The sequence below is a fragment of the Anolis carolinensis genome, chromosome 3, assembly GCF_035594765.1.
Source record: "Anolis carolinensis isolate JA03-04 chromosome 3, rAnoCar3.1.pri, whole genome shotgun sequence".
In the NCBI taxonomy this organism is placed as follows: Eukaryota; Metazoa; Chordata; class Lepidosauria; order Squamata; family Dactyloidae; genus Anolis; species Anolis carolinensis.
In genome coordinates this window covers 21,671,078-21,683,659 of record NC_085843.1, presented here as the reverse complement: position 1 = coordinate 21,683,659, position 12,582 = coordinate 21,671,078, and the positions used below count along the sequence as shown (strand labels likewise).

General features: G+C 44.3%; 1 protein-coding gene across 6 annotated transcripts in view; it reads right to left on the bottom strand.

Annotated features, from left to right (window-relative positions):
• cntn5 (contactin 5) overlaps nt 1-12,582 on the bottom strand; it is an 870,111-nt gene that overhangs the window by 181,075 nt on the left and 676,454 nt on the right. For all 6 annotated transcript variants that reach the window (XM_062977117.1, XM_062977120.1, XM_062977119.1 and 3 more), the window contains one exon: nt 10,353-10,534. In XM_062977117.1, the coding sequence (XP_062833187.1) occupies nt 10,353-10,534 (182 nt within the window). The remainder of the gene's footprint in view (nt 1-10,352; nt 10,535-12,582) is intronic.

Here is a 12,582-nt window from a genome sequence, read left to right as displayed (position 1 = left end):
GTGAGTGGACAGAAAAACCCGATCTCCTACCTTGATTTCGGGGCCCGGCTGGCGATGTTTGTCCGCGTGACGTTTATAGTCCTCCTTGGCTTGTTCCAGTTGCTGGAGCAAAAGTTGTTGCACCGCTGTGAGTTCCTGCAGCCAATCTTCTGCTGCGGGAACTTCTGAAGTTTCAATGACAGGGGGAAAGAAACGTGGATGGAAGCCGTAGTTTGCAAAGAACGGCGTTTCTTTTGTAGAAGCCTGGACTCCATTGTTGTAGGCAAACTCCGACAGTGGTAACAGAGAAGCCCAATTGTCCTGTTGGTAGTTTACATAACAGCGAAGGTACTGTTCCAAAGTGGCATTGGTGCGCTCCGTTTGCCCATCCGTTTGGGGATGATGAGCTGAAGATAAACGAGAGTCTATGCCCAATAGTTTTTGTAGTGCCTTCCAGAAACGAGAGGTGAATTGGGATCCACGGTCTGTGACCAAACTCTTGGGCAATCCATGTAGTCTGAAAACATGTTGGAGGAATAAATCTGCAGTCTCTTGGGCCGTGGGAAGGCCTTCACAGGGAATGAAATGGGCTAACTTGGTGAAAAGGTCCACCACCACTAGGATCGTGGTGAATCCACAGGAAGGTGGTAAGTCAGTGATAAAATCCGCAGAAATTATTTCCCATGGGCGAGATGGGGTAGGAAGGGGGTGTAGAAGGCCTGAGGGCTTCTCCCTTCTTATCTTGGAGCGCTGGCATACTGGGCAGGTGTTGACATATTTTTCCACATCTTTGCGGATCTTGGGCCACCAGAAATCTCTTAGGATCAAATGCATGGTTTTAAATAGTCCGAAATGCCCTGCTGGTTTGCAGTCATGACACAGACGAAGTGCTTTTTCCCTGCCCGGTCCGGGTGGGATATAAACATGATTTCTATAGCAAAGCAGTCCATCTTTAAGCGAAAAGGGAAAATGCAGACCTTGACGAAGTTGGTCCTGCGCCCAGGCATCTGCTTGCTGACTAGCCCTGATTTCTTGAGCACAGATGGGTCCTGGAGTAGAAGGAGTTGAATCAATGGGAGTGGATTTGGTGTTCCCCACTGTGAGCGTGGCAAAGTTCTCGGGTTGTAGTAGTTGGGATTCAAAGGTCTCCTTGCGTCCTGCAGCGTATTCCGGTTTACGTGACAGGGCGTCTGCTTGCTTGGTTTGGGCTGGGGTCACATAATGAATCTGGAAGTTGAAACGTTCAAAGAATAAAGCCCAACGTTGCTGCCTCTGATTTAGCTTGCGGGCAGTTCTTAGATGTTCTAGATTCCGATGATCAGTGTGGACTTCAATGGGAAATTTGGCCCCTTCTAGCCAATGTCTCCAAGTTTCAAAAGCTGCCTTTATGGCTAATAGTTCTTTTTCCCAAATGGTATAGTTCCTCTCTGGTGCGGTAAGTTGACGAGAATAATAGGCACAAGGATGAAGGTGATCTCCCACCGGTTGTAGGAGCACAGCCCCAATTGCCACATCAGAGGCGTCCGCTTGCACCACAAAAAGGGTTTCAGGATCTGGATGCTGAAGGATTGGCTGGGATGTGAATAATTTCTTTAGTTGCTGGAACCCTTTCTCTGCTTGATCAGTCCAGCGGAAGGGCTGTTTCCCACGGATGCAGCTGGTGATTGGGTCAGACCAGCGGGCAAAATCTGGAATGAACTTGCGGTAATAGTTCGCGAACCCCAAGAATCGCTGCACCTCTTTCTTGTTGGTTGGCGCCCGCCATTCCAATACTGCTGAAACTTTTGCCGGGTCCATGGAGAGCCCTAGAGGCGAGATGCGGTACCCCAGGAAATCTACCTCTTGTAGATCAAAAGCGCATTTTTCCAGCTTGGCATAAAGTCCATGATCCCGCAATCGTTGTAACACCATTTTAACGTGGTTCTCATGTTCTGATTGTGATCTAGAAAACACCAAAAAATCGTCCAGGTAGATGATCAAGAACCGATCTAGATAGTCCTGAAAAATGTCATTGACAAAATGCTGGAACGTTGCGGGAGCTCCGCATAATCCATAATTCATAACTCGGGACTCGAATAATCCGAATTTAGTCTGGAAGGCGGTCTTCCACTCGTCCCCTTCTCTGATGCGAACTAGATTATAAGCCCCCCGTAGGTCCAGCTTGGTGTAGACCTTGGCTCCTCGAAGTCGGTCTAGTAGATCCGAGATTAAGGGCAGAGGATAGCTGTTCCGCTTAGTGATATTGTTCAATGCTCTGTAGTCCACCACCAAGCGTAATTCCCCTGACTTCTTCTTCACAAACATCACTGGGGAGGCGGCTGGGGATTGAGAGGGGCTGATGAATCCCTTGCGAAGGTTTGTCTCTATGAATTCCCTGAGAGCTTCTTGCTCTGGTTCAGTCAGGGAGTAGAGATGCCCTCGCGGGATCGGGGCCCCCTCCACCAAGTCAATGGCACAGTCATAAGGCCTATGTGGGGGTAATTTTTCGGCTTCTTTTTCATTGAATACATCCCAATACTCGGAGTACTTCTTTGGCAAGGTGATAATGGGCTCGGTGTCTGTGGCATGGCAGACCTTGGCTACGAGGCAATGGTTTTGGCAGTACTTTGAAGCAAACTGCAGTTCTCTGTTGGACCAGGAGATGCTTGGGTCGTGAAGTGTCAGCCATGGAATCCCCAAAATCACAGGGAAATGGGGAACCTCAGTAACAAAGAAGGAAATCTCTTCCACATGTTCCCTTATCCACATCCTGGTGGGTTCCGACCACTGGCTTACGGGGCCCGTCTTGAGAGGACGGCCATCGATGGCTTGCACCACACGGGCATTCTTGAAGTCATGATATTGTAATCCCAGAGAGTCGGCATACTCTCTATCAATGAAATTGTTGGTAGCTCCTGAGTCTATCATGGCGTGGATCATGACGGGTCCCTTTTTTGCTGACCATAAGGTGACCACTAGAAGGAACAGGACCCCGGTTGGCGGCTCTTGAATGGGTTTCTTGACCGGGTTGGCGAGCCTCTCTACGCCCGGTCGTTGGCTTCCCCCGCCGGCTGTGTGCCAGCCGCCTCAGACGCCTTCGTCTCCGTGGAGGACGCCGCCGCAAGACGGGCGGCGGGCTTCCCTTTGGCTGGGCACTCTCTGGCGAAGTGGCCCCCATTTCCGCAATACCAACAGAGATTTAGGCGTTGGCGGCGGGCCTTCTCGGTGGCATCTAATCTGGGACGCACATTGCCCAACTGCATCGGCACCTCCTCGCTCCCTCTGGGGTATGGGAATGGTGGTGGGGGTCTCCACACTGGACGCGGCTGAACGCTGGCGGGAGCGGGGGGTTTTGCCCCAGCTCTACCGCTCTGGCCTCGTACCCACTGTTTCCTGTTGGCAATCATGACTTCAGCCCGTAAACATTGATCGATGAGTGCTTCAAGCGTTTGGGGAGGATCCACCTTGGAGATTTCCTCCAGCATTTCAATGTTGAGACCCTCCCGAAATTGTCCTCTGAGGGCAACATCGTTCCAGCCGGTGTTGTGGGCCAGCACTCGGAACTCGGCTATGTACTGAGACATGGGTCTGTCTCCTTGGAAGAGGCGGCGGAGTTTGTGACCGGCTGCCTCCAAATTGTCCTCGATTCCCCAAGTCTCCTTAAGGTGGTCCAAGAAGCGTTGTGCTGATCTTAGGTGTGGAGAGGCTTGGTCGAACAGTGCCGTCGCCCAGTTGGCCGCTGGCCCGTCTAGGAGACTGTAAACCCACGCCACCTTGATGTCTTCTTGGGGAAACTCGGCAGCACGGGCCTCTAGATAAGCTTGGCATTGGCGACGGAAAACATGAACCTTAGAAGCTTCTCCAGTAAACTTGGTTGGCAACGCCATGGCCGGAAGACGGATTCCGCGTTCCTTCAAACCCTTTATTTCCCCATCCTGTGCATTGAGCTTATCACGGATTCGGTCCACCTCATCCTTGTCGATGGTGTAGGTAAGCGGCTGCCCACCCGGCACGGTTCCGGTAGACATTCTGGCCTTGGTTAATTGGTGCTTATGGGTGGCGGAGTCAAACTGTCACGACCCAGGCTACAGAGCACCAATAACCATACGCAGAGGCCAAATTCTATCTAATATCTTTATTAAGGAAATATATAAAGTTAATAAAAGCAAATGTAAAAGTTAGTCCAGAAGCAGACCTTTCAGGAAAGGTCAAAATTAGTCCAAAGAAACAATGTCCAATATGAAATATTAAGGTCCAAAGTTGTAATCCAATAACCGAAACACTCACTTTGCCAGGCAAAGTGAGGGGAGATGACAAGGTCCTTTAGTCCATGAACTTGAGCAAGGCTAGGAAATAACTTGATACTTGAAACAAGGCTTGAATCGTGGAACAAGGTAACGAGGAACAAGAACAAGGTCCGTGGAATAACTTGGTAAAATCCGTGAAACAAGGCAAGGTTTAGTCCTGGGAAACAAGGCAAGGTCCGTAGGTAAACAAAGGCTGGGAAACAGGAGCGAAGGCTGGAAACAAGGACAAGGCTTGAGCAGGAACGAGGCTTGAAGCGGAGCGCGCTGTTCAGACACAACTCGCTCCGGAGGCTGACGAATTGACTCCGCAAAGTTACTCCGCGGGTAAAACACCTATATAGAGTCTAACTTTCCCGCCGAGAGCAGTTCTCTGGGAACCAGAAACGAAAGCTAATCTCTGAGACCAGATGTTTGACTCCTTAAAGATTCTCATGGAAAGCAGGCTTAATTGGCTAAATTCTTAGCAATTATTCTAGCACTCCTGCGCGAGGCCGCTTCCAAACCTCTCTGTTGTTTACAAAACTCATGGCGAGAAAACACAGGAGATGTAGCCCCAGTGTTTGTTTGACATACTTCTGGAACATAACCCTCTTGCAGGTGCAAGGTTCCCAGATCTGGCTGGGAAGAATCTGTCTGGGAAGAATCCAGTTCTGACTGGGAAGGTAAAAAACCCAAGTTTTCTTCTTCATCAGGCATCACAATGTCATGAGCAGGACTACAAGGCCCATGGGTCATCACACCCGCCTCTATCTCCCCAAAGGGGACTCAGGGCGGCTTACATGGGGCCAAGCCCGAATAAAAACAATAGCAATATAAAACACAACAATAGACAAAAGACATGCACAATTATAAACATTTAAACATTAGCCAATAAAAACAAATGACAAGAACTAATAAAAATATGGATTAAAACGAAGAGGCTGTAAAAGTAGACTGGGTAAGGTGCACCATATAAATATTGTAAACACGAGGTAACTGATAAAGTGCCGCAAATTCTATATCCCGCCCTTCTCACCCCGAAGAGGACTCAGGGCGGTTTACAAGTATATATACATACAATATATTATATTATACGACTATATTGATCTTACTGAGAAGAACAAGACTCCACTGTTTCCTCTCCTTTCACTAAACTAGTGCAACTATTTCTGCAAACTGCAGCAATTGAGTCAGCAGTGGATAAAGAAACTGGGATATTTTAAAGACAGCTGAAAAGTGAGAAAGGAAAAGATTGATTGGGATTGTCCCTGTCAAATTGGGACAATAGGAGGGTATGCATCACAGGTGATTAAAATGGCATGGGTGGGGGGGAAACCCCACAGGCCTCAAAATCAAAAAGCAGGAGGGCAGCATAAGCCTAGCAAAATCTAACCCGACACAATTTATGTCACTCACAAGACTAGATATCAAGTCAAGCATCGGAGAAAGATGTCGTGATTGCTTGCAGAATGTATCAGGAAATCACGGTATAGTTGGTTGTCAGAATTAGGTAGGATGTGACTGCATGAGAGCAGCCAAACCACCTCAATGCATTTTGGACATTCCCGAAAGCATCTACAGTGAACTGGATCAAATTGAACTGACAAACTGAGCATGATGAAGACAGGCAGAAAATGCTAGTACCTTGGGATGAATGCAAATCAGAGCATTCTCCTGAATGACAGGCCAAATCCTTAACCCACTCTGAAGCTGGTTGTAAAAGTTGGTTGTTACAAATCAGTGAAGCTACAGCAAGTAGAATCTATAGTGTCCATGTTAATCTGTTAACCAAGATTGCAATCATAATCTCTGCAATGCATACAGAGATACTCAAAAAGTGGCCCACAGTACTGTTCAGTTATTTATCACTGATCCTACATTAGGTTTGTGAAGACAAAGATAATCTGAAAGGTTGAGTTTTCCCCATGGTTTTTATGGTTTTCAGGAGCGATCCTTCTTTTTGTTTCACTAACATCAGAGCAACATCGCTTAGGCTTCTCTCACATGAGAGGAATACTTTTTGTTGGCTTCTCTTTTTCTCTCCAATGGAGAAAAAAGGTTAGTTTCATATCAGATTTTCTTTAGTAAGCAAAGGCATTTTTATCCAAGGCTTTTGACTTCCAAGATGACCTGTTAGATTAAGTGGGTTTTATAATCATTAATTCTACTAATACTCACAAAGATTTTATCTATTTTTAGAGTAATAAAATTCTTTAGAATAGTACAAATATATCCCACAGTTTCCCAGCTGTAGTGAAATCTGTTTTGTCACATGGAAATTAATATTAATGAATATTATTTCCAATTCTATCCTAAAGCACATGCAGAAAGAGAGAGAGAGAGAGAGAGAGAAAGATAATTTTACCCAGAATTCAATTGCCCTCATGTCTATCAAAGTTAGTCTTCTTCCAAAGCCATGCTATATGTTACAACCCATGAGAATGTGGGATTGAGCCTTCAGTGGCAAAAACTTGATTGTGGGACAGCCTCCAAATCTTTTTCATTTGTTAAAATGGACATTAAGCCATTTGTTTTCTCAGGCCATTAATTTAATATCACTCTAGTCACCAGTGGGGTACCGGTGTGTGTGAGAACAGCACCAAGTGACATTCTCAAAGGGAGTGATACCAAATGATTGTCTATAATATGTGCGACTAAAGCTCTATGCTAATTTGCTTTTTAAACCTTCTAATATGCATGTGCACTGGTCAGAGCCATAATTATTAACCCATTACAGTGAGACTTCAAATCATATAGTTTTCTCTGCATATGTGCACTATTGCTATTGTATTTTTAAAAAATAGTTGTCAAATTTTCTGGTATTTTAGCTATAATATTGTGGTCTGATCTGGTAGGGAAGGAGGTTCATCGGGATGACACCAAGCATTACCCAACAAGATGACACCAACTTTAGTGACACTGCTGAATACTGTCCTGGTCTTCTTTAGTTGTTTTCTTTGTGCTCTGATTATTACTTTAAATCACATTATTGTTGCTGCTACTGTTATTACCAAGGGTGTTGTTGTACAAAGCCTAAGAAGCTACTTTTGGAGCTGAAACACAGTACAGAAAAAATACCTAATTGTCTCTTTATCTTGTCCAGGGGTGGGAATTCTTCTCTGTGTTGTTAGGTGGTGATTCCTAGCCTTCTTCACCATTAGCTATACTGTATAGGGCTTCTGGGAGTAGTAGTCCAAACACATGTGAAGGGCTACAGAATTCTCACCTCTGATCTAATCCCACTGTGTTCAACATGAGATGCAGCTAAGCAAAGGATTACAATGTTAAACCTAAAACAACCCCCAATGTGCTGGCTCTTAGTATTTCCACCATTTCCCCAATTGGGAACTCAACGTGGCTTACAACAGTTAAGGCGTAGTTAGAAAATTCACAGCTTGTGAAAGTTTAAACTGTTAAATGAACTTTACTTATTAAACTTCAAGTTATCAAATTATCAAAAACTAAAGCAACCTTATGCATATATGAACACACACACACACACACACACACAAATCTAATAAATAAAAGCCTAAAGGGGCCGGGCTGTGGCGCAGGCTGGTAAAGCATCCTACTGCAATAAATCACTCTGACCAGGAGGTCATGAGTTCGAGGCCAGCCCGTGGTGGGGTAAGCACCCATTCATTAAAAATAAAAAAATAGCGCCTGCTCGTTGTTGACCTAGCAACCCGAAAGATAGTTGCATCTATCAAGTAAGAGATAAGGTACCACTTATAAAAAAGTGGGGAGGCAAATTTAACTAATTTACACATTGGAATGAGGAAGTGCGGTCAGAGTGGATTATGAAGCAGCTGCTCCCCCCTGTAGCCAGAATCGAACATCCCCTCAGGAGAAGGTTAAATTGCCTCTGCGTCTCTGTCTCTGTCTCGGTTCTATGTATATGGGCATTGAATGTTTGCCCTGTGTGTGTATAATGTGATCTGCCCTGAGTCCCCTTCGGGGTGAGAAGGGCGGAATATAAATACTGTAAATAAATAAATAAAGCCAATTTCACCTTTTAAAAAAATCAGTTTTTAAAGGCTTGCTAGGATATAAAGATCTTTACTTTGGTGTGGAAAAATAGCAATGGGGATGTAAGACCAGCCTTTCTGGAAAGGAAGTCATAGAGTTTGGGAGAAACCAATGAGAATGACCTCTCTCATCTTCTCACCAAAAGTATTTATGAGAAGATCTCAAAACACGAACAGGTTCAAATAATCTGGTATACTACTAGTTGTGCTATAAATTCTATGAAGGGAAATTGCATTGGATTTTCAGCTTGTGCATATTCCAAAACTATCCCATATACTCAGATATAAATCTAGAATTCCTGGTAAAAAAAAAAAACCCTCCAAAGACCTGGGTCAACTTATCCATAGGTTAATGTGAACACTGTACCTTAAATCTTACCAAAATGTACCATCCCCTCCCCTTAGTAGGGTGGGGAAAAGCAAGAACTTATTTCATCCCAGGACAACCTAAAAGAAGCACTGACCTAGGAGAACCTAAAATAAACACTCTCTGCCATGGTACTGGTTCTTGCCCTTATAAACAGCTGGAAAATGGTAGCAATGGCCAGAGGTGGATGGTCTCTGGAGATGGTTTTGGTGCTTTCTCCTCTATGAGGAATGGCCCATGTGTCATGTCAAAATACATACTTTTGGCCTCTAAACCCTCTCTTGACTTATACACAAGGTCAACTTATTCATGAATATACAGTAGAGTCTCACTTATCCAACGTAAACGGGCCGGCAGAACGTTGGATAAGCGAATATGTTGGATAATAAGGAGGGGTTAAATAAAAGCCTATTAAACATCAAATTACATTATGATTTTACAAATTAAGCACCAAAACATCATGTTAGACAACAAATCCTCAGAAAAAGCAGTTCAATACATGGTAATGTTATGTAGTAATTACTGTATTTATTAATTTAGCACCAAAACATCATGTTTTATAACAAATCCACAGAAAAAGCAGTTCAATAAATAGGGCCTCTGGAAGTTTAAGGAGTCAGATATGGAGAAATAAAGCAGCATTAACTCAACAGTTTTTCTTCAGGTTCAGTCCTACTTTGTGAGCATACTGTCGTTTTAATCTCATCTGCTTTCCCACTGCCCTGGAGTACTTGAGTGCTTAGGATATGAATGCCTGACCATAAACCAAAATAAAGGACAGGTATTATTTCTCTAAAAGGGAAAGAAGCAATATTATGTGAACACTAGAGTGAAAACAGCCATCCCTTCCTATAAGATGAATGCAAGAATGTTTTGTAGCTCATTCAGGGCTCTCACCATTTCCTGTTCAGCGCCTGGCAAATGGAGCAGCCGACTAAGTGTTGCTGCTTAGAGAAGTTTCTCTATGCAGTAACATGCAGAGCCCCCCCCCGCCCCCCTCCTCCTCCTGGCGAGTGGAGTAGCTGGCTGCGTGTTGCTTGGCAACAACATGCAGATGGCCTTCCACTCCTCCCAGCGACTGGGGAAGCCAAGTGTTGCTGTTTAGAGAAGTTTCTCTATGCAGTAACATGCAGGGAGCCCTCCGCTCCCAGCGACTGGAAAATCCGAAAGTGTTGCTGCTTAGAGAAGTTTCTCTATGCAGTAACATGCAGATCCCCCCCCCCTGCGCCTCCCGGGGAGTGGAGCAGGTGACTGCGTGTTGCTAGGCAGCAACATGCAGACAGCCTTCCACTCCTCCTGGCGACTGGTGAAGCCGAAAGTGTTGCTGCTTAGAGAAGTTTCTCTAAGCAGCAACATGCAGAAGGCCCCCCCGCTCCCCCCAGCGAGCAGAGCAGCTGATTGAGTATCAGCAACATGCAGAGGTCCTCCCGCCCTTCCCGACGAGTGGAGAAGCCCGCTGCATTTTGCCAGGAAGGGCGAGACGCGGCAGTGCAGGCTGGATGCTCCGATGGGAGAGGCCTGCTGTGCTAGAGCAACCACTGAGCTGACTTGCGTCGGATAATACGGTACGTCGGATAAGCGGAAGTCGGATAAGCGGGACTCTACTGTATATAGTAGATATCTGTGAGCTTATGTCGGATCACATCCATTTGCATGCAGGAGCAAATACTGAGTAATGTCACCACTTTCATGATAGAAACTTCAAAAACATACTATAAACTTGAAGCTGTCCTCGGAAGACATTTCTTCCCCGGGAATTTTCAGCCTTGCATTCGTATGTCCCGGCATCTTCTAGCTGTACATTCGGGATTTCGAGGACAGCTTGGGACTTCCGCAGGCGAGCTTTGCTTGGATTGGGGCCATTAACTTTCCTCCATGAGATTGTTGGAACAGGGCTGAAAGATTTAGTGAAGTCATGATTAGCACTTCCTTGCCATTAAGAATATAGATTCCGTTACCTGCTAATTTAAGTACTTAATCGTCTAAGCAGCAATAAAGTGTTATCACAATTAAGGCTCATGAACTGCCTGATAGATTTCACTTTCTACCGAAAGTATTTAATAAGTGGCTCTACTGACATGGACACTTTCAGTCTGTTGGAAAGAAGGCTCAATCTCTTCTGGGGACTAAGCCATGGGATTTCAGCCAAACATGCTACCGTTCAGGGACTCAGTGTAATCATTTCGCATAAATGCAATGAAAAACTGATACAATGAAAATAATCAGCTTAATCTCTAAGCTAAATCAGTATGCCACTGAGTGAGACTGCTCATTTAAACGATATGCTGCTGATACTGTGTCATCAAATCCCGTAGCAGAACCTGCAGCATCCAAGAATGGCATTTTTAAAAGATATGTAAAGCCTAAATCCAATTGTTAGCATGCTCTCCAGCATTTCACAGATGAAAAAAAATGGAACATGTGTGGCCAAGTGATGTCTGAATGTGATCAAGATGATAAAAGTAATTGAAAAACACAACAACCGAGAAGAGAAGAGGCTGTAGCAACTTGTTTTCTGCCCGAGCCTACTGGACATGGCAAGAATCTACCCCCTCATCTCTTATCCTCCCTATTAAATTCATTTTATCATGTCAGAAGTGACTTGAGAACATACTGCAAGTCACTTCTGGTGTGAGAGAATTGGTTGTCTACAGAGACATTGCCCAGGGAACACCCGGATGTGTTACTATCCTGCTGGGAGACTTCTCTCATGTCCCCACAAGCTCATCCCATCTCATGGATTTGAACCAGCAACCTTCAGGTCAGCAACCCAACCTTCAAGTCTCAGCAATGGGTTTAACCCATTGTGACACCGCAGCTCCCTATTGAATTAATTGAAAATTACGTCCACTTTTCGAACTCAAATTGCAGCAACTGAAGTATACTGAGGTCAACAGAAAACACTGGGGAGGTGAAACTGGGCATTTTAAATTCAGCTGAAAAACTGGGAGGACAGGGGATTAATTTGGATCATTCCTGTCAAAGACGGGTAATTGACTGGTACAATCTTTTGTTTCCAACCATAGTAATTTCCAGTTAGTCTACAGCTATAGCAGAAATAAGCAACTGTGGAAAGTCATGGGGTCACATTAGTTCCCCAACAGGTCTTGGAGGTTTGCAGCAAGTAATGGATCTGCTGCCGACTCCACAGAAAAAGAAATCGATTCTCTGTTCTGAAATGTCGTTCAAACCCTATAGGGCCATTGGGGGGGGGGAGGTGTCATTCACACTATGATTTGAGGATTTCCTGTGCCCCTGGAGTGCATTTGGCAGCAAAACGTTAATTCCCCTCTCTCAAATTGTTTAATTGCTTTAGCAATATCTAACTTGCATAATTGATAAAAAGATGACCGCTATCTAAAGATTGTGCTTTACATTTACATAAAGAAAAAAATAAATATTGCTAATAAATATCCTATTGTAAAGATATCCTAATAAATATCCTATTGTCACTTGCTAAATATATATCTATACAGTGGTGTGTGTGTGTGTGTGTGTGTGTGTGTATATGTATGTGTATATATATGTGTGTGTGTGTGTGTGTGTGTGTGTGTATATATATATATATATATATATTGCAAATAAGATGTTACTAAAGCAATCAAAATTCATTCTCAGTATTAGCATGAATAGGATACCTACCTATGTGTACTATGAATGAGCATTTTAAATTCAGAGTGGCACAGAAAAAAAAGAGAAAAGGTAGGTTTATTTATTTATTTATTTATGCACTACATTTATATCTCACCCTACTCACCCCAAATGGGACTCAGAGCGGTCTTACAGATAAGTAGTAATTTGATGCCATAAACATACATACAGTAAAATAAACAATGCATGAAAACCAAAAAATTAACACAAATCAATATTAAAACCAATTATTAAAATCACGCAGTCCAAAATCACGATCCAAGGCCATTCCGCATGTCATGTTACTATTCCA